General features: G+C 41.8%; 2 protein-coding genes across 3 annotated transcripts; one reads left to right on the forward strand and one right to left on the reverse strand.

Annotated features, from left to right (window-relative positions):
• Positions 1 to 359: 359 nt before the first annotated feature.
• Positions 360 to 3,832, forward strand: prdm8 (PR domain containing 8). The gene is made up of 4 exons (XM_034898921.1): positions 360 to 568; positions 1,328 to 1,547; positions 1,935 to 2,163; positions 2,339 to 3,832. Exons 1-4 carry the CDS (start codon positions 558 to 560, stop codon positions 3,400 to 3,402), a joined length of 1,524 nt encoding a protein of 507 aa, XP_034754812.1. The 5' UTR covers positions 360 to 557; the 3' UTR covers positions 3,403 to 3,832.
• Positions 3,833 to 6,598: 2,766 nt separating this feature from the next.
• On the reverse strand, positions 6,599 to 10,947 carry gdf10a (growth differentiation factor 10a). Of its 2 annotated transcripts, none has more exons than XM_034898885.1 (3): positions 10,377 to 10,947; positions 7,815 to 8,963; positions 6,599 to 7,670 (listed from the first exon to the last, which is right to left on the reverse strand). In XM_034898885.1, the coding sequence occupies exons 1-3, from the start codon at positions 10,636 to 10,638 to the stop codon at positions 7,483 to 7,485; spliced, it is 1,599 nt and encodes a 532-aa protein (XP_034754776.1). In that variant the 5' UTR covers positions 10,639 to 10,947; the 3' UTR covers positions 6,599 to 7,482. The 2 variants fall into 2 exon arrangements, with proteins under 2 accessions (XP_034754776.1, XP_034754775.1); XM_034898884.1 differs by having other exon boundaries at positions 6,599 to 7,674; positions 7,819 to 8,963; positions 10,377 to 10,638.
• Between the last annotated feature and the right edge of the window lie 11,353 nt (positions 10,948 to 22,300).

Consider the following 22,300-nt stretch of genomic DNA (forward strand, 5'->3'; position numbering starts at 1 on the left):
TCCTGACTAACTGCTGGCTGGCCTGCTGGTGTGAGGTCTTGCTCCACAGGATGTGGTCCTCTCAGCTCATGGTTTTAGGAAATGTAGGTGTACTGGCACAGGAAACAAATTCATTTAAATCGTTTAATAAGTGAAAATGTAACTCTTGTTCATATGTGGTGCACATTATATCCACACCAGTCATGCATGCTGTATTGGATGAACACCCCTATTATAAAGACTCAATATGCATTATTGTTTAAATTATCACTGTATTTCCTCACGAGCGCCCGTTTCTCTCTTTTTCCCCGAAAGGACTGGAAATCAGACAAGGGGAAATATGCCAAGGGACTAAATTCAAGGCGTGTGCGTGTGTGCGTGAGCGCGCACGTGTTTACATCAATGCGCCACGCTTCAGTGCGCTATCCGAAGGGGATAAGTGGGAGTGGGAGAAGAGAGGGACGACAGTACGGAGGAAGATTCAGTCGGATAAGTAACTCGTCACCAAGAGGGCATCGTTACCGAGGTCCACTGCACCTGCTGCAACTTGCTGTCACGCGGCACAAACATCCTCCTCAATGTCCAGCGGGTGAGTCCACATACACACTATCAACAGACTTCTCTATTTTCTCCACAGGGATTCACGGTCTTTCTCTCAAGTGTCAGTATTAATTTATTTATTTTACCAGGAAGTCCTTTTCAGACACCAGATCATGCTGTTGATGCTGATGCTGTCCAATCAACTGTCAACATTCTGTAAAGATAAAACCCTAAAGATCCGGTTATTTGCATTGACCAGAAAGGGACTAAATCAATACTCACGTAATATTTATGGCTTAATATTGTTGATGAATTAGAAAAAAAAACATATTGAACTTATCCTGCGCACAGAGGAGGCAGTTGGCTCCACGGCAGATGGAGAGACAAAAGGAGAAACCGAGTGAAAAACTGAGACAAAGGGCGTTAGAAATCATTTTGCCACAACACCGGCTGCGTCTGCTTCCCAATTGGAACGTGTATCTGTTGCATTTATAACATAAAATATTGTTTATTGGTAGAGTTTTCCAGTAGTGCATGCAAGAAAATCCAGACTGGGATTAGAGCAGCTGAATCCAAATCAGCTAACGGCATGGCAGGTCACTCCAACCAATATTTTATTTATAATATCCCAATTGTTCCTGTATATTTGACTATAACACAATTACAGGCAGTATAAGTTGTTACACTTCGCACGGTTTTAGTCTAATTCTACTACAGAATAGGTAGGCCTCGTGATTTTATTTTCATCTTGGAATAACTTACATCACTATTGTTCACCTGCTTTAACAACAGTTTTATTCTACCACAGACCAACAATGGATCACACTTTCCTGCCTCGGACCATCTGGACCGGTGACAGTAAATTCCTCCAGCATCCCGCGGAGCTCTATACCAGTGTGGTCGTTACGCGCAGCATCCCTGCAGGCACGTGCTTTGGTCCATGTGTGCTGCAAAACACTTTCTACGACACCATCGCCTTCATAGCGCAGAAATCCTGCGACAAGAGAGCCAAATCCTATGTGTTCAGGGTGAGTTGTACGATTCTGTGCCCAGTTGTCAGGCATCGTTTTAACTTATGTCTTTTGTGGCATCTCTGCTTTGCTTTAGAGAGTTATTACATAACTCGCCTGGTGAATTCATGACCACTTAACAAGATTTTTTTTTTTTTTTTACATTTGATGTATTATTTATTTTAAGAGAATATATTTGTATGCTATTTCTCACGATGCTGCTTTCTTGGGTGCTGTGTCAAAGGGACTTACATTTAAAAACGTGTGTAAAATAATTTCAAAGATTGCCACCTGCTGATTGAAAATTGAACGTTTACATTTTTTATAGGTATTTCCAAACTTGTAGGAAAGATATAAATTAAAATGTGAGATCTCGAGTCACATTTCGATCTTTCCTGTCAACAGGTGGACCCAGATGCCATGCGTAATTCTGCGCTGGTGCTGTCCTGGCTGCGGCTCGTGCAGGCTGCGCGCAATGGAGAGGAGCAGAACACGGAGGCCTTTCTGAAAGCGGGCCAACTGTATGTGCGAACCATCCGGGACATTCGGCAGGAGGAAGAGCTGCTTGTGTGGTACGACCAGGAGCTGTCTCACCTACTGGGCTTCACAGACATGAGCAGAGGATCAAGTGAAGGTGAGCAGAGCTCTGCGATGCGAGTGAGAGGTCCGGATGCGCCTCCACAGCACCGTTGTGTATTTTATTGCAGGATGCGACTGTGTTTGATTTCTTATAGGTTGTCAATTTAATTTGAACTGGACATATGGATTTATATGTACATAGCCCCATCGTGTGATTTTTTCTCTTTCAGAGTTCAAATGTGGAAGATGTAACCAGGCCTTCAAGAATTTATATCCTTTCCTGGCTCACTGCCGATTCCTGTGTACTCAAGTAAAGACTGACACTTGGAGCCGCGAGATGTACGAGCACAAGCATGTGGAAATTAAGAGGCAACGCCGAGTGACAGATTTTCACAACATTGCCAGAGATTTGGAACATAAAAAATCTGGCAGCAACGAAGACGCAGAGATTTTCCCCAAGAGAAGGAAATACGAGGAAACGCTTTATCCTAAAGGGCGAAAAACGGTTCTGTTGGAGAAAACGAATATATCAAACGATGATAATATTACACCGCTTATTAAGGGTTACGAGCAGACAGCAGGAGATGTGTCTCCCTCTGCGGGGAAACTGAAAGTTGATCAGATCAGACCGGATCATTTGGGATGTAAGAATGATGCTTTTACGCACGACAGAGAGATGGACTCACGTTCGGAGGCAGGTGAGAGCTCTGGTGTGTACTCAAGCAGCAGCAGTGCATTTTCTCTGGTCCTGTCCAACAGCCACGGCGAGCAGAAAAGCGCTTTCTGTAAACCAAGTAAAAGAACGTCCCCTGTTGACCCCCAGGCGCATCTCAACAGCGCTTCAACAGCCCCCTTTACCCGCCTAGAGGAGATGACCGGTGCCTTTACCCCCAGGACTGTTATAGGATACAACAATCTGATGGCATCCAACATCCTGAGCGGTGACTTACAGACTGTACCCTCCCAGGTTGCAATAAACAATTCTTTCCATTACGCACCGGAGCACTGGTCCAGGAACATTGGCGTTCAGCTGCAGACCCCCTCTTCTCTCACGATCCTTCCACCAACTTTCACCTCATTCGGCGTGTCGGTGCAGAACTGGTGCGCCAAATGCAACTTGTCTTTCCGCATGACCTCCGACCTCGTTTTCCATATGCGCTCTCATCACAAGAAGGACTTCGCTGCGGAATCCCACGTGAGGAGGAGGCGGGAAGAGAAACTCACCTGCCCGATCTGCCACGAATACTTCCGGGAGCGGCACCACCTGTCCAGACACATGACGTCTCATAACTGAGACAAGAAGGGACAACATATACTTTAATTTATTTCCTAAATGATGCTCGTAATTAACAGGATTGGACTCTAGATTTACGAGACTTTGGGGTATAACAGTGAATGTAGGTAGCTGTAAAGAAAATAGCAATACGGGCACACGCGGCCATCAAAGCTTGACCACTAGATTACGATAGGTACGTTTAAGATAAACTCACTGCAGTGTGTTGTCTGTCCTTTAGCCCTGTGTGTTAGGTTGATAATTATGTTGTGCCTTATGGAACTCAGGAGGGGAAAAAGGAGGAGATATCTCGAGGACAGCTGATGATTGTCATAAATATCTCGACGCAATCCTCTTATTTATCAGCTTTCCTCTGCTCAGATTTGTACAAGAAGATGTGAATTGAGTGTGTTTGCACATTCGTTTTGAAATCTAAAATGATGAAAAAGAACCAGACGTGTCGAGTATTTTGTTCCACCCATTGGTTCCGGCATCATGTCGGACGTCAGTTTTTGTGTGCTCCAACAGGCGGCGACTCAGATCAACTTTTCTATTTGTCCCCAGTAGAAGCAAACATTGCGCTTTGTGGTGAGACTGTCCTGACTAATACCACGTTTTATTTTTAGAAAAGAAAGAATAATGTATGTGAGGGAATGAACATATATTGTTTCTCACTCCCTGCCCTAATGCACTTACTTGACAATATGACACAAAACTATTGTTTAAAAGATGCCTATTCAATATATGCATGTGATTTGAGACCACCAAACATTTCAGTTGAAAAAACAAAATGGAGCTGAAAAACAATAAGAGGCAGATTTCCACAAATGAAAACAAGTTTAAAAAGTTTTATGGTTATCATTCATCTACAGACTTGGAGGGAGTCCATATAAGCCTTTGAATTTGTGATTTTATGTTTCTCCATCCACAGCGAGCAGCTCACGTCCCATTCAGGTCAGGCTGCCGACAGATGGACATAAATAGCCGTCTCTGTTGCAGGTAAATGAGGCGGGAAGAAAGCATGAAGTTCCTGGGAAAGTCATGCCTCGACCCTGTTCAGCCACTCTGTAACATTAGCAGGGATGTAAACCCGCCCACACTGCTGTTATCTATATATCTTTAGCCCAAATCCTGTTTCTTTCCAGACTAAAATGGACTTCTTGGCTGAGTGAAAGTTCTAAAATTTGGATACTGGTAAAGTAGATTTATTTTACTTTCTAAAAGAAAAATAAGATTTTTAATTAAAATACCCAGTGGCCCACATGATTGAACGGGTGATTAACAGGCACAGTGTCACTCTATTAAAGCTATATCCTAATAAATAGAACTAATAGTTCTCTGAGCTCAGTAACCATGTGGGGAAAGAGCCATATTAGCCCAGAAACAGAACATCCTTTCTTGTCTAATAATGGCTGTATTGGTCTCCTTTAATTGAACAGTCATCATGTGGAAAAATAAATATTGTTCTTGGTTCCCCGCTTGCCTCGTTTGGTTTTGGCTTTTAGGCATATTGGGCTCTGAACACGGGCCTAGACTACTGTGGTTTTCTTGGCTGGAATTGACCATTGTAGGTACTCTCCTGTGACTGTGATTGCGGTTGACATGGGGTTCACTTTGTAATAGCAGACTGTGGGTCCGGACTGTAAAAGGGATCAGTCAGGAAATTAGGAAAAGAAGGAACCTGGATGTGTTCATAAATCTTATGCTAAAACATCTAATAATGCAAACATGATTTATAATAACCCTAATTACACTCATTATCATAATTTAAATGGAGGTTAGACCCCATAAAAGGTGCATTCGTAAAAATGTTTATAGTTGCCGAATATTTCACTTTCACAGATTTCTGTCTCCCCTCATCTGTCTCTCTCTGTCCTCCTCAAAAATTGGATTCAAATTCGTACCTTTAGGGTTGTGATACTGCTTATCGTCATCATCGTCCTCATCATCATCATCATATGTTACAGTAAAACAGCATCACTTTGTCAGGGACTTCTTAACATGTATTATAAAATAATAAATTGTCCTTTTTATACAGGTTTAATATACAAAGCATGTGCCCTTCTTTGAAGTTTTCATGTGTTATTGTCACCCAACATTGAATCCTATGGCATTTATTTTGTCTTTTTTGACACTGATCAACAGAAAAAAATCATGTTTTAGTCAAGCAGAAAATTGACTAAATTAATTACAAATATAAAACACAAAAGACGTGTTCACAAAAACATTCAACCTCTTTTAGAAAAGGTTTTGTTGAGTTGATGTCATATTCGATGATCTGTTTTCACTTTTACAATACAGGGTTCTGTAATTCTATATTCTTCTGCTCGTCAATGTAAAGAAAAAAAGCCGCATTAAACCGCCTTTGCTGACAATACAACACATAACTTCAAAAGAGGGTGAATACTTTTAATAGTCTCTGTAAATCTAATGGACAAGTCAATCCACACGCAGAAGCGGTGGTACCATTTCTTCTTAGAGAAGATAACAGGTGACTCCATGCACAAGTGCAAGCCAAAAGACTCATTGCATTACAGTATAAGAGCTCAGTCTTTTGGTCCCCCCCACACTTGGTTATGCCTCTGTCTTTGAGACAAAATTACTGTCCGATCTTGAACTTAAAAGCATTTGGTTGTTGCAAACAGATGTGGTACTCTGTGCCAACTTTTTCCAACAACCACAGAGTAATGAGTTAATAAACAAAAGGCTCCCTCTGTCATCTCACTGTCAGTTTGTCACACTGTTCAGGCACCACATGTGCCACCTTCCCTACTCTTGTGAATAAAAGTGACTAGCAGTTGAGTTAAAGTGGTTTATATAATCTGTCTGAACATCCTACCCCTGGAAATGTTCTGCTTCTGGATGGAGGGGTAGAAAAAAGGGAAGTGCACCATGTTTTGAAGTTCAAGTGGCTGACGTCCTAATAGGTGCGTGTCTGCTTCCTCCATCAATCATTAATCCACGGCAGCTGCATCAGCCACATTATTTGCTGGACAACAGACGTCTGAGCCTTTGGTGTGGGGTAATAATGGGTTCAAGGGGCTTTAGTGGAATGTTAGCTATCTTTGAGTGGAACCTTCCTGCTTTTGTATAAAGTTATTTTGGAACAGTGGTGCTCTTTTTGGTTTGTTTTGATTAATAATATTTTATGCGCGCGGTAATGGCCAAGTAAAGACCAACACAAAGTGTATAAAACAATAATATTCCAGAAAGAACATTGGATTAAATTACTTTTTTTTATTCTAATTTATAGAAGGCTACCTTTTCATAATTTAAACAATACACATGTACAAAACACCATCTCATCTAGAACATAGTAATACTTAACCTAGTAACAATAGCAAATTATTTTTAACCAAGTTTCACATTCAAAATAGAAAAATATTTCTGGTTTCATTAAAACATTCTTGAAGTGTTATGAGGGGGTTGGTCGGTGTAAATGATTTCCAGATGCTCTCTATGAGCCGTTGGATATGTCTTTTTTAGGATATACAGTACAAGAATATACAATAATCTTCTTGTCTCGCAAACAAATGAATGTTGCATGTATCTACAATGTGGCGTATGATTTGTTTTCAAAGTATGAACAGCTGTACACAGTATGAAAAAATGTGTTTCTGTCATCTGTACGTGACTGTGTAAGCTGCCCGATGACACATCTTTTATTTATCGCCTTTGTGTCCAAAGAAAACATGAACACAGTCACTGTGAGCTGTCTGAAAAGTAATTACATTCTGAGATAAAAGGAAAAATGCTCCTTTCCATGAAATACTTAATATTTTCTCAGACACCGAATCAAAACAACTGAGCTTCTTAGACATGCGGAGCCCTGACTTTACATGTGTGACTCTGTTCCTCTTGCTATGGCAGATGCCAGACAATGTGTCTATTCATGTCTGCTGCCGCAGGACAAAAGAGATGGAAGTGATTTTTCTACAGCATTTGTTTCTCAAGGACTAACGACGGCCAAAGTGACTTTGTCTCTCAGAATCAAGAAAGCACTTAACAAACAGAGGTAGGGTTCTGTCTCTATTAGTCCTGTTTTCTGTTTTTCTGCACATCCACCCTGTTTTGTCCTCTGCCCTCATTGGCCTCCCCTTCCTATCTGCAGGAGCAAGACTGGACGGACATATTGGGGTAGACCTTGAGCACTGGGTTCTTGGATTCATCCTGGTAGAGAACCGCCAGACGACTCATCTTTTCTGGGACACAGCAGGGCTCAGGAACACCAGGGATGATCCCAACGGCACGGACTATGCTCTGGATGGTGGCGTGGTTTGATGGCCTCGTTGCCTGGGAGAGTTTGAGTGGAGAAGAGAAGCATGCAAAAGAAAAAATCAATAAACGGGAAAAAACAACACACTGTAGTTACTCAATATGAATAGCTAATGCCTTTTGGGAACCAAACGAAAGGGACCAAGATGTTTGTGCTCCTACCTTGGGCATTGGGAATCCACATGTGCCAGCACAGTAGTAGGCATCAAAGGCCTTGGGTGCTATGACCCACTCGCTCCAGCCAATGTCTGCAAAATCCACTCTGAGGTTCCTCCTGGAGCAGCCTCTGTGCTGGGTTTCGCCCCACTGCCTTCTTCTTGCCTTACGCATTGTTTGTTCATCAAAACTCAGAACAGGCGACTGAGAGTTAGTGTTCTCCTTGTGCTTTTTTCCGTCCTTTCCCTCATTTCTCCGCTCATGCTTTCGTCCATCGCTGGTAGTCAGCATGCGACTGTCTTTGGGTTTTTTCTCTGTTGAGTCGTCAGGTTTGAGCCCTTGTGATGTTCTTTCTTCTTCTTTGAGAACCTGAGGTTCTTCTTCATCGTGTGCTCCTCTACCTTGCTCCATTCCTTCCTCATGACTATTTCTCTTCTTTTCCTTCCTTTCTAATTTAGGTTTGAGTGCCAGGTACCAAGTGTTCTCCCAAAGGTGATCCTTCCTGTACCCATCAGGCATGTAGTCAACCTCAGGGAGCTCATTGTTCTGAATGGGATCAGAGAGCAACGTTGCGCCCCTTTTCTTGCGTCCTTTCGACTCTGGTGAGGAGTTAGGTCTGTGGGAGGAATGTGAGGGCTCTCCTCCATCGCTGATCGGGTCATATCTCTGAAGGCTTGGAGCCACGCTGTTGGGCTCTGCTAGGGCTTGGTCTTTAGCATACAACAACAGGTAGGGCAGGCTACCACCAGACAGTGCCCCCTCTGGTTTCCTTTGGTACTGTTGCCCTAAGTCTAACTCCACTGACACCAGGAGATGACCTTTGTCCCATGCCTCCTTTATGACCTGGGTCACATCTTTCATCTGCCACACCCCTCTCCTGTGGGGGTGGAAGGTCACATTGCCTAAAAGTGATCCCATTGACCCAGATCTAACCTCTGACCCAGAGGAGACAGAGCGAAGGAGCAGGCTGATGGACGGAGAAGGGTGGACGGCTGAGGAACGACAGGATGGGCGTTTGAAGCGTTTACAGAACCAGGGTTTGTGATGAGGGTGCCGATCGAGCAGGAAGTGGAATGTGGCAGAAAGGATAACCTCTGAGTCCTGGAGGGTTGTGAGGTTTAGTCGATACAGAGTCCTGTTGTCAGACAAGTCTGCAAAGACAATCAATCAGTCAGTGGCAGGTGAACAACCTGGCAATTAAAACTTTTTTTGTATCTACAGAATGATGATTGTAAAAGCAAAATGTTTTCTAAAAGATTTCCCACTGATCCTGGACTTAAAGGATGAATCCACACAGAAACAGATTAGATTTATTTGGTTTGTTCTTTGGCTGTTGAGCTGACATAATTAGATGATCGGAACCAGAAATGTAACCTTTATACTAGTATTAAACAGTTATTTTAAAGGAAAGAAGGACAGAAAAAGTATAGAGAAAGAAAGAACTGAACATTTGGTATCAAATAGCACTAAAAGCACTCTTAAATCTTAAAATGTGTTACTAAACGTTTCTTGTTACATGACTAAGCTTTGTGGCTGGTACGTGGCTGCATGCCTTGGTAGGATTTCCGAAGGTGCCCTTCGGAAATCCTTGGATTCCTTGGATCCTTGGATCCCTAGAGGAACCACACTCTAGGGATCTGGCTGGTATAGGGGTGGATGGGGGTGAGCAGAGAGCTACATATTCATGATGAACATTAACTTCAACAGCAGAGTTATTGTTCATTGTATAAGAGTTCAGCGGAAGTATGGACTGACTCAAGAGATATACATTACCTCGGATTCAGTCTGCATATGGAAATGCTTACCCCAGTTTCTCTTAAAGCTTCCCCTTAAGCCTTATACAGCCAGCACTGTCTGCCCGGACACCAAGACATAATCAACTGTTTTAACAGATCTTACATTGTTGTGAAAACTCTCTTACATCTCTCCTTGGATTACACTAAGCCTCAGCAGTAAAAATACACACGTGTTATGATATGCCAACTGAGAATTATGAGGGATATACCTGTCTATGAGTTGTGTTTATAAAAACAGCATCAGACAGGGAGGGACGACTGTGCTTTGAGCCCCTAGACTCCAGGACGTGGAGTCACACAGGTCCTGTAGTCACAACAGGAACGTAGAAGCCACGACAGTGACCCTTTGCAGCGCGTTGCTGCTGCTGAGGTTTCACTGTATTGAAGCTGGCCATTGCTCGCAGGGAATTGCATGCATTCTTGCGCGTCTGTCTGCAGTAATTGATCATACTCCGCGCAGAAGGGGCACAGCTGCTGCTACAAACACAGTGTGCGCACAGCGTCTCAAAATCATTTAAATGCATTCTCAGACCGTTCCAAAACAATCCTACCTATTTCGAGAGTCTGGCCGAGCAATGCTTTTAATAACCATTCATGTAGAGCATCAGTGGAGCTTTCTGACTAGTCCTGACATTTTGTTTTTGGGTTACCGGTGAACTAATGGCACAGGTTTTTTTGTTCCATAATAAAACTAAATGGGTGCATTTTACAAGAGGCGATGCTTATCGATTGCGCACTGAAGGCAGATTAATCAATGTCTTCACACACCTTGGCTGGCTCTGAAACTCCTGACGGTGTTTCCCTCTCTGAGGCGGTTTTCCCTGTTGTATTTCTCGTACAGTTTTGACATGTGCTGGGTGACCATGTCCTGCTCCAGATCATCTAAGATCGGGTCCGACGGGGGCTGGAGGAAGCTACTGTCCTGTGCGCTCACAGAGCCCCCTTTCATGATCCTAACTGATGCAGCACCCAGCAAACAGTTTAACATCAACAGGAACAGGTGCGAGGAAATCATACTCAGAGGTGCCATTTAAGTGCTGAAATGAATACAACATCCAAGAGGAAAAATGTCCAAAAACGATCCAAGGTGGACTTTAAAGACGCGCCAAAACAATCCAGACTATAAAAGGCTGTGCGTAAATCTCCCACCTCTCCTCTCACTTTTCCGCTTTGTGCTCGGTGAGCCGTCTCCCTCCTCTATGTCAGACTGTGTGGGATGCTGAATGGGTTAGTCCGGGCAACAGTTGGAGCTGCTACTTTTACACTTGCGTCTCTGTGACCACCAGAGGCTTGAGGGGGTTATACTGGATCGGTGAGAGGTGCTGACGTATGCTCCTGTCAGCCAACGAGGTCTCTGCAGAGCGCACAGCCAGAAGTGCGGGTCATGATGCTGACCCCCCCCCCCCCCCTCCCTTTTTTTCTTTCTTTGATGATGATGATGATGTTGTCGACGATGATAATGTCTTCTTTTTTTGAGTAATAACATTGATTATTGAGTGGCTTTGGCACAGTGTCTCTGTACAGTACTCATTTGTTAAGCACTCGTCAGACATGGCACTGTTGAAACTCATCAAAACTGTACTTTTTTCCACCTCACCGTTTCCAGCTCACCATATTATTTCCAGTAACTGCTTTTGACATGCTCTCAGTCACACATAATCAGCATTGAAACACTTACAATAATAGTCCTACCAACCACCCATGGGCTATTGTCAACGACAGTGATCCACATTTTGTACAGTGTGTTGTGTGTGTAAGAGAGAGTTTTGTAGTGAAAGGCTGTGGTGCAGCTGTGAGATTAGACTCTTCCGAAGGACTTACTGGGATTTTATTCATTGCCAACAGAACATGATCTCTACTGGGATTGCCAGTTTCAAACTCATGCAATTTTCTTTTCTCCGGCGTGTATTTATTTTTGTATGTGTGTGTACGAGTTGTTTCCAGTGTGTGTCTCTGGTGTCTGGAGCTCTGTACCAACAATGCTTGTTTTGTAGAAGTGGTGGTCTCCAGCAGAGAGGCTGTAACTAGCTGGGCCTCTCGGGTCACTCTCTACCACTACACAAACACTCTCACACACACACACACACACACACACACACACACACACACACACACATACACACACACACACACACACACGAGCACACGTACAAAGCTACATAGTATTTTTCTGGCCCCCAAGGGCCCCGCAGGATACTCCTTTTCACTATGTTCCACACCAGCGACAGGTCTTAAATCTGGACTATTCTGGACATTTGTTTAAAAGTGTGTGTGTGTGTGTGTGTGTGTGTGTGTGTGTGATAGTGGAGGAGAATTATGAAGGAGTTTGCTGAAGTGGCATGGTTTTGTCACAGCATACATGAATGTTTCCAATACCATTCTGAGTCACACTCTGTTGAAAAACAAAATATGATTAATTGTTGTGGTTATTTGTTTGAATACATGCAATTATTTTTTTCCGCTTGGTTAAGTGTCATCTTTAGAAAAACAATGTTAGAATACATAGTGGCATTTGGGAATGACCACTCCCTTAAACAAAACCCCCGGTTACACAAAAACGTATTGAAATATATACAGTTTTTTTCTTTGTAAGTAATAACATTTAAAAACCAAACAACAATTGCCCAACATTGAACTGTCATTCTCTGTTATAAATACGCTATTAAAAAACACTTGTCATTATGACAGCCTGGGAGTATCTCGTTGCGGTTCTCTAAAGTTTACACATGGAAAAAAAACAAGTACACCATTGCCAGTTACTTATTTAACAAAATGCAGGAGTTTATACTTAATACCTCAAAATCATGACTACCATTCCTGTGAGCAGTGAGAGTGGAAGGGCGAGTTAAAGTGATATCTGAAACCAGGACATTAGGGTCATAATAAATAGTCTGAGGGAGAACACAAGTTCAAGCATTAGGACAATGACATGAAATGTCTTTGACCTCCAACCCTGAATATGTAGGGCAATGTGAGATTAACGCTGGGCATTATCTGCAATAATGCTCCACTTTCTATCACAACAAAAGGACAGACGCATCACTGTGACTAAATCTAATAACATAAAAAAAACAGCAGGACAGAGAAAACGCTGGTAAACGTTTCCATCTCAACCAGACGTGTAATCTGAGGCTACAGTCACACGTGTCATTTCAGTATTACTTTAATGGTTCTGTCTGAAACACGGGTGTATTACAGTTTTTCAATTGCTTAAGCCCTATTTGGAAAGCAGGGACCACACACCCAGAACACCTCATACACTCTTGAAAAAACTATACACTAATTTATAAAAAACACATTTGGTTACCATATGAAACACACGCGTTTCATTTGACTTCATTCTATTTGAACCATTTAGACAGTGCTGTTGATAACCTAAAACACTAAAACAAGCAATTGTACTTCTCAGTGATTAGAGTTCTGTAAATGTAAAGTACACAGAGAAAGTGCAAACATACAATAAATTCACCAAAACCAATGTTGCAGAGTGAGGATTTAATTTGTTTCTCTCCATATACCTAATTCAGTCTCCATGTCAAAAAGGTGAATAACTAGTAAAGAAAATCTCTTTGCCTAGCCGGATCTGGCCAGAGATTTTCCTCAACATAACAGGCAATGTCCTCATTGGCGAGACAACGTGGCAACAACTGTCTTGAATGTTGAATCCATCCTTGCACAGCTGCAAGTCAACCTGTTCACAGGTGTCCTCCTTGGCATGAATAACGTGTCCCTCTTCCTTTACCTTCTCCTCCTCTGTGGATTCCCCCTTTCACCCTCACTCTTCTTCTGACACCTGTCATTTTGGTTGAAGGCAGTGGAATTTACTTGCAGGATTTTTATAGTGCTTAAACTTGAATGGTGTGTCTACAGTTACAGTTTTTTTCAATTGCTAAATCACAATTTTGCAAACTAGGCTGGTTTTGTCAAAATACTTACCACAATTCAGAAAAACACACACCCAAACTGCAAAACCTCATATGTCCTACAAAATGAATTACTGCAACCAAAACTACATATAGCCTTATCAAAATCACACTTTTGCACCAATTTTCTCACACTGTTGGGCATAATGAAAAGCTACCTCATCTTTAGTATGCTTTGCCATAATACTAAAATAGTTACAACTGTAGAAAATGCTTCAGATTGTTCAAATGCACAGAAATATGTGCAGCTACACACACGTTGTTGAAACCTTTAATTTTTTCAACAAGTCAGTGCAACAAATGTAAAGCAGATATATGTTCATTGGACTGAAAAAAAATATGCACACAAAAAAGTAAGTAAGTAAACTGTAAAAGAAAATTGCAGAAAAAATGTTCAGAAAAAATAGTTAGAAAAAAGAAGGCAAGGAAAAATAATTAGGCAGCATCTCGCCACACAGCTGCTGGAATTAAGCTTATAGTGATGCACATCTGGGCCAATGTTTTGCTCCTTGAGTGTAAGGTTTTGATAATTGTGTAATACTTTTGATTTCAGTGTGTAAGCAATCGGCAAAAACTGTAAGTGACAGGTCATAGCGCAGAAAAAATTGGATTTTGCATATGTTGCTATTGGATCTTTAAAGCCACACATGGAAGTAGTCAGGCTCACACTGAGATCATAATCCCAGACATTATGAATTTGATGAATACAGCCACATAAAAAAACGTTCATGCCAAGTGTGGACATGTAGCAATGTGGTCTTTAGAATCAGAAATTACATTCAAAGGATAACTGAAACTGCAGCCACCATGATACACAGCATGCATCAGTGCACCATAGAGCTGAACGAGACATGAAACAGAAACTACCAGCTGGATGCAATGTGGATTGTTGCATAACTCATATATGTACGTGATGTGAGTAGCTACTGGCCATTGATCTCTGCAGCAGCACGGCACTATGAAGCCTGCTGTATCGGACTATTTCGTCTGTGTTACAGGGCAGCGGTGTGTTCTAGTTTGTTCAACATGGAGGTCCCATCATAGGGCTATCCAAAGCAAACAGGAGTTGTGTTCCGCTCTCTGTGGGGGTATGAAGGAGCATGAGGAATGAACATGCCTGTGTGTGTGTGTGTGTGTGTGTGTGTGTGTGTGTGTGGTACAAGGACAAATGTTTGGTTCTGGAAATGCTCCTAGTTTAACACTTCTGCATGGTTTTGGTTGATACTTTCTGGTTCCAGAGCTCAGCAGTGAGGATCTGATAGATGTTTTTGTGTGGGCACAGGGGATTTAGTATGTATCAGTTATTGGCCAGTCATCATCTAGTGATGTTGTCTTGGTTTCTCCAAAAGGAACAGTGCTGTGTGCATATAAGGGATGGACTAACTGGCATTGTCTTGTGCTCACAAAAATAAAGAAGGGGTAATCTTTTGGTAAATTTATTGGTGGACAAAAAAAACCAACTACACTTTAAGCTTAGCTATGCTAAGCTAACCGCTTTGCTTAACTGATGGCTGCTGGCTCCATAGCTTCATAATTAGGTTACAGACATATTTCACAAAATGTCAAACAAATTATTTAACTCTTGTAGGAAACATGCAAGTAGTAGTTGTTTTATTTGTCTAAATGTTGAGACTTCTCAAAATCTAACAACTTGGAAATTTCTGCTTCCTACTCGATAAGGAATGTTGTTTGTGGTGCTCCCATCATTGAAAAATGGCATCTAAAAAAATCAACAACAAAATTTCTTTCCAGAAACATTTTCCCAATTTCTAGAGACACTTCATTGCAGAATTTTAACATCACAAAAGATATTCCATTGTACTCGGTTGGAAGTAGAAATCTTGGTGACAGCAAAAAAAACTCAAACTACCCTTAGTGGCAAGTGAATGTTTTTGGGAGGGGATTTAGATAAACTAATACTTTAATGCTTATTTATGGTAAAGAATGCACTGCTCCAACAGTAACCAGGATACCAGTGTCCAGTAAAACACAGATTGCCTTCACTTCGAGATTCATGTTCTTTGGCCAGATTCAGACAGTGTGACCTGGTAGGATTCCTGGTCTTTATGAAAGAACAGGAATCCCACCATGTCAATGTCATCCACTCCCTCTTGCAGGTAGGTGTAAGTGTCAGAATGAGCAGGGGTGAGTTTTTGTGTGTGTGACTATGGAGACTATAGTTATGCTAGGGGGTGTAACTCTGTGAACCATTCACATGGTTAATAAAACATTCATAGAAGCAGAGGAATGTTATGGTTTTTGTGTGAGTGTGCATGCATGTGCAGGCAAACATGTATGTGTGTGTGCGTGCATGCATGTGTGTAAAAGAGGGCGAATGTGTGTGTGTGTGTCCTTGTGTCTGTGATGTTGGCCCTCCTGCAGTGACCTCACGGAGTGCACCATTCTGTTCGCAAACAAAGGGCCGGCTGTTCCCCCCAACTTCAACCGTGGATTGCTCCAACACTGCCGACGGTTAGCCGCCGAGCTAACCAAATATTTCCCTTCCTGCACTGAATTTGTCTCAATAAATAGTGTTGTGTTTTGGGGTTTTCTTTCTCCTCTGGCTCTTTGCCTTTGATAGACGACTCCTGAACACACAGGTGGTCATGTTAATCTCAGAAGGATTGAAACCTGAAGGACACAACCTGACTTTTCACAGTTTTCACCTCATGTGACATCCTGACTTTTGTATGGAAAGAAAAATCCCACTGTGAACCAGGAGTATTATTCTGTGCTTAACTGACGTCTGACTGATTCAGTTTGGTTCACGTTTGTCCTTACAGCCCGTGGTTAGGTACAGAGAGACACATTGTGCTTTAGATCTCAGTGACTGACCGAGTATTTTCTCTGAGCTTGGCTCAAACCACTTGACAGGAGGGCTGATCTGTGATTAAGGATAATTAAAGGAATATGTGTGTGTCTGTGTGTGTCCGTGTGTATTTCACACACTTGTAGGATTGATGTCCTTTCCCAGGTCTGACATACAGCCTTTCTTCTGTGTCTCCATCTCTCAATGGTTACGTTATTCACTGGTAGAAAATCAATGTCATACTATGTACCTCAGCTAGTAGCTAATAGCTTATTATTTTTTGTGGTTCACATTCATGTTGTTGTGTTTCTGTGCCAACTATAATTGCCCCCGTGGCAGCCAGTAACACAGTAACATTGGTGGGATGTAACTAAGGACATTTTTCAAGTACTTTATTTAAGTACAAATTTGACGTACTTCTACTTTTACTTGAGTCTGTTGTTTTCATGCCACTTTCTACTTCTACTCCACTACATGGCAGAGGAAAATATTGTACTTTTTATTCCACCACATTGATCTGACAGATTTAGTTACTAGTTACTTTACAAATAATTTTTTGGAAAAAAAATACATGTAGTTTATAAAATAATGTTTAATTATAAATTAAACCACCCAGCAATATACAGGTCTTAAAGTCCAGCGGAAATAGTGATCCGATTCAACAATTAATTGACAATACTCTTTGGATCGTATCCAATTTGTAATTGTTGAGAGAGTTGTGTGGATGTGATCGTCTTATCTTTGCTTAGCTTTGTAGCAACTTATTTGGCAGTGGCTTGAATGTAACATTTTTAATGCAGGACTTTCACTGTAACAGAGTATTTTCACAGTGTGGTATTAGTTCTTTTACTTAAGTAAAGGATCTGAATACTCCTTCCACCATTGGTTGTCAGTTATCCATTCATACCATACAGTCTCCAGTTAGACTTATTTTACAGACAGTACCAAGCCAGCAGCTCTGTACTCAGACACTGATGTAACTGAGATTGCAGTGTTAGCTTGGAATGCAGAATATTACAGAGAGAGTGGGATTTGAGCTGTGACTGGTGGTGTTGTGTTTACTCTGACGCCCATGATATTCATTACAGGCTACGCTGTGTGCTGCTACTTCCTGAACACGTCCCATAGGCCCATGACCTTCACCTCCACAGGCTGCCCTTAAACCCCATTGGGCTGGAGCCAGGATGGAGGAAATTACACTGGGAGATTGATTGGCTAAATCCTTTAATTATTTAGATTTCACAATGGGGCCTGAGTGACTGTGCCAGTTGACTGTGCCAAACAAAGATAGGAATGTTTGGCCTTCTTGACAAACCTTGCCAGGTTTTTATTTCATTTTATTCTAAAATACTTGTGAAATTTGAAGTTTTGTTTAAGCCTTGGGAATTGCAGCAGATTTCATAACATTGACAAAAAACAGAGCTAACTCTTGGGAATGAGACTGAGTGTTTTAACTGTAAAACAAATCAAAGGGCACTTATTTGTCACTTCGCCCATACTTCACATTTCTTGTGTTTTTTAACTTAAGTTTGGAGATAAGAAGAATGGATGGAGTATATTTCCTTGGTGAGATGTGATCATTTTGTGCATGCATTCATTGTGTTTTACCAGAATGTGATATGCCCACACACATTCAGTACAATATCCTGCTGAGATTAACATGGGGTTTGTTTCTGTTGGGCTGACTTTTGCCCAGTGGCTTCAAGTTATCCCAAAGCTCTGGCTCTCTAAAGAAAGCAGATATGTAATACTTGATGGGAATATGATGGCAGGGTCTTTTTGTACCTTGATGGATCTGTCAGATTGACCTTTGCTCTAATTTGCATCTGTCTCCATCGTTCAGTGAGGCCATGTGTGACATTTCCCAATAAATGTACCCTCTTTGCAGAGCAATAACTGCAACATCTATTTCCCATTAGTGGGGGTTTAGGCCTCTTGTTGCGCTCCAGGCACTAATTGGACGTGACCGTTGCACCGGTGATGTCATGTTCATGAGTTTTAGGAAGAGATAAGCCCGGTAGTGGTAAGTGATTGATTAGTAAAAGTTAGGAAAATAGAGATTTAAACGAAACACATGTCATATTTCCAAGTCATGTTAAATTAGTTTGAAATTTTATGATTCTGGCCATTGTTGATACAAGAGAAAACATTTCATCCATTGAGTCTAATGTGATCCATTATCTCTGGTGGTGTTACAGAAAGGTCAGCCTATAGAATAAACATACAGTTTGAAAGACGGAGGGCCATGTATGTTGTCACCCCTAGAAGCCTGCTGTAAGGTCAAGTCCAGAGCAGCGGTGGCCACTCTCACAGGAACGCAGATTTGATTAATATCAGTGAAGGCCCTTTGTTGATAACGTCCTGGTTTTAAACAAAGTATACCTTCAGGTTTCACTGTGTTTTTGCTCCCATTCTGACATCAGACCAGAAGATAGAGCGGAACATTGTTTTTATATTAACACAGGGAACCAGCACCGCAACATATTAGAGAGAACCCCAAGGCGTTTTGGAAAAATAATTGTTCGTAGGGAGAGTTGTGGTGCCATTATGTTGTTAAATAAAATGAATCATTACGATAAAAATTGCCTCTGGATGAATGTCAAGTTTTGGTTTGTGAACAGGAAATGCTAATAGGGTTGTGAAACATCTGTATGTTGTGTGGCTGAGTTGTTGAAAGTCACACAACGGAACACAGAATTTTGAGTAGAAGACATTTGGTTGCTAAAGTTTTGTACATAGTCAAACTGAACAATGGAAAATTTCCCATTACCTTACTTTTATGGTTCAATGGAGCCTACATTGCCTCATGATATGATGGTCCCAGTCCACCATATACCTTTGTCTTTGCATTAAAATCATAATTTTTATGAACGGTTTTGAATGTAGCGGACACAAGCTGTTAACATTCAGTCTTTATGTAAACTAAAACCTCCGTCCTGGTTCAGATTCTTTCTAATTCACAAGGATTTTTTTCTGAAATGAATGGACCTGCCCTCCTGACACAGTGGGAGTAGCAGGGGAGTGGTGTCAGATGTTACAGCGCATGTGTTTATAATGAGTGTGTGAATGTACGTTTGTGTCTGTGTGTGCTTGCATTGCACATGTGACTGCTTCCAAGGCCATGGACCATGAGGTCTTCACATTATGTATCTCTCATTCCATCACATTGACTCCACAATCCTCTTATTCAACTTAAAAGCATCCAAACTGTGGGAAGAAAAGAAAAGAACAGTCCTAGTGACCTCAAAAATCTGCATGCCTGAAAACTCACATGCACACTCCGCCTCCTGTACTCTTCTCTACCTGATCTACTGCACCCTCATCTAACTCAGACATGAGGTAGACACAGATGATAGATTTGAACAGGAGACTTCTGATGTCATGCTTGGCAGCGAAATAAGTCTCGAGCAAGAACAACATTTTGTCAAACAGGTTGTTAGTAGTGACCCAAAATTAATAGGAAATAAGTGAATTTGTTGGAATTAAAACACTGTGAAGCTGTATGTTTTTTTTACCTTCTGGTTATAATGAGTATAACAGGTTGCCCTCACTATTTTAAGGAGTTTTGCCCTGGAAAAGTCATTAAATATCAATTAAATTATTGTTAAATTAGGATGTATTAGTGACAGCAGTAGCTATGATCTCACGCACACATCCTTTTTAATAGAGTTGTGGGGCCATATTAGGGAGATAAAGCTGTCCGAGTAGGGCAGATTGGGTCATGACAGTGTCAGGGGTGAGACATGTGGCACACACCAGAGTATGTCTGCTAACACCTAGATGTCTGCTGTGCCACACAGAGCTGATTGTTCCACAGCCATGGGCCATTCCATTCAAGATTGAGCTCTTCTCTGGTCCATCCCGGGCCCAGAGAGGACTCGGTGCTCCTAGGGTGACTAATGCTGAATGACAGGCAGACACTGATCAAAGCTTCTCCTGGAAACCCTCCTGTCACAGTTCGGAGGGGGTTGAGAGGAGATGATAAGTGGAGAGTCAAGAGCAGTATGCCCAGTCTGGACCTGGGCCAAATAACAGGGATCAGACAGCATGGCTGGACTTTATTAGCTTCATCACAGACAATACACTCTCCACAGTGGACCTCCACCATTGCCAGATTATCTCATCTCTCTTTCTAGCCCAGTGGCCCAGAGCCACACCACACTGGAGTTCTGGAACCATGAGGTGAAGAGATGCCTGCTTAATACTGTAGATGCTGAAACTGGCCTTTGCACCTTTTTTCTGCTATCATCTTCTTACTTTGCACATGCCTCAGACCTTGCCTCAGATTTAACTTGAAATGCAGTTCCCCGTGGAGGTTATGTTAGTTTGAGGTGCCTTGACGGCAGCAGGCATGAAAAGCTTTCACGAAATGTGAAACATGATTGAGTGAAGGGTTTTGGCAGTTGGATGAAAATTATGTTTGCGCTTTTTTATTTACTGTATGTCTGTGTTTTTATGCACTCGTCTGCATCTAACTCCACTAAAATTCCCCACTGCATCTCTTTAAAGTGAATGCTAACCTCAAAGCAACATAGGAAGTAAGCTTCCTATTGAATTAGCCTTTAAAACATGTTAAAGTTAATGTATAAAGTACAGTACATGTCATGGTATATCCTGGGAGCACACTTTTCTCCCATGTTACCCATTCTGACTAGAGCCAAGGAAAACACTTTGCTTGGCATGAACTGCTTCTCTGAGCTACTACCTTTCCCTATCAATGGAGTTGGTGAAAAGTGCGAGAAAAATGGGTATTCTTGTGAAGTCTTCTATTCCACACAGGAAACGTACTGCCAGCCTTTCATTAATCTTAATGTCTCTGGTCAAATACCTTTGTAAGATTGCCTGTTTAAAAAGATAAAGTAGGATTTGCCCTGAACTCAGAAAATCTTTGTTTGAACCATCGTCACCTCTGCTGAGGACACAAGACATTATTTCAGCTCCATGAAGAAAATCAAGGCTGTTGTGCAATCAGCTGCTTGACACACTTTGATGAGGAAATTGCTCCAGGGGGTTTATGAATTTAATAACAAAGTTTTGATTTTGATTTGACACTGCTTTGATGCCTGTGTGTTGTTTACACTACAAGGGTGAGGTTAGGTATAGGAAGTGCTTTGTGACCTCTGTGGTCTGTGCCTCCAGGCAGCTTTTACATTGAGCAGGGCTGGAGCTCAGTGGCATTAATTGCTCGTAGAAGCTCTGCGTTCACAAAGCCCTTGATGTGATGGATGAATGAGGGGCACAGAGCAGCACTCTGGGCCCCGATAATGTTTCTCTTCAGTCACCACATTGCCAACACAAACCTGGAAAGGCAAAGGCAAACAGGAGAAAGGCCAATAAGTCACTCTCCCTCTCAAAAGAACAGACTGTGGTCACTGACAGTTACATAAAGCTTGTTGGAGGGACACACTATATTCTACAAACAATTTTTTTTCACCTCATTTACCGCAAACATCCGTATTGATAATATATACTACTCAGTGACTAACACCATTAGTAATCGTGATTGGCAATCGTTAATGTGTCCACTTAGCATTTCTCCAAACAATCACATTTGCAGCAATTGGGGTTACGGGGTCACAGAATGGATCCATTTAGTGTATAAACAGGAAATAAAACCATCCTTCATGTACTTACATGTGTAAATTTGTGGGTGAAAATGCCCTTGACTTTCTGCCCTTCCTCCTCATTGGCTTAATACCGAAGGTAAAAACAACCCAATATTTTGCTTTGCTTCTCTCATCCTATCTCAATATATCTTTAGGACTGTTTATGCTTATGCAATTATTTATATTATTTTAATGGAGCTGGGGGGATAGTTTATTGTTTAAATATCACATCTGATCTGGAGATCTTCAAATGTGTTTCCATCTATCCTGAAATGCAAATCATAGACCCGGAGGATTGCTGTGGTGCCTTGAGGTCTGAGTGCAGTTTTGATGGGGTGAAATTCAAAAGAATAA

The sequence above is a fragment of the Etheostoma cragini genome, chromosome 17 (genome assembly GCF_013103735.1).
Source record: "Etheostoma cragini isolate CJK2018 chromosome 17, CSU_Ecrag_1.0, whole genome shotgun sequence".
Taxonomy (NCBI): Eukaryota; Metazoa; Chordata; class Actinopteri; order Perciformes; family Percidae; genus Etheostoma; species Etheostoma cragini.

Bases quoted from the DNA above. Each gene is read 5' to 3' on its own strand.
- prdm8 (XM_034898921.1), top strand. The intron at 1,548-1,934 runs GTGAGTTGTACG...TCCTGTCAACAG, and splicing joins CCAAATCCTATGTGTTCAGG to GTGGACCCAGATGCCATGCG. The intron at 2,164-2,338 runs GTGAGCAGAGCT...TTTCTCTTTCAG, and splicing joins GAGCAGAGGATCAAGTGAAG to AGTTCAAATGTGGAAGATGT.
- gdf10a (XM_034898885.1), bottom strand. From the start codon at position 10,638: ATGGCACCTCTGAGTATGATTTCCTCGCACCTGTTCCTGTTGATGTTA. The intron at 8,964-10,376 runs GTGTGTGAAGAC...TTGTCTTTGCAG, and splicing joins GAGTTTCAGAGCCAGCCAAG to ACTTGTCTGACAACAGGACT. The intron at 7,671-7,814 runs GAGCACAAACAT...TCTCCCAGGCAA, and splicing joins ATTCCCAATGCCCAAGGTAG to CGAGGCCATCAAACCACGCC.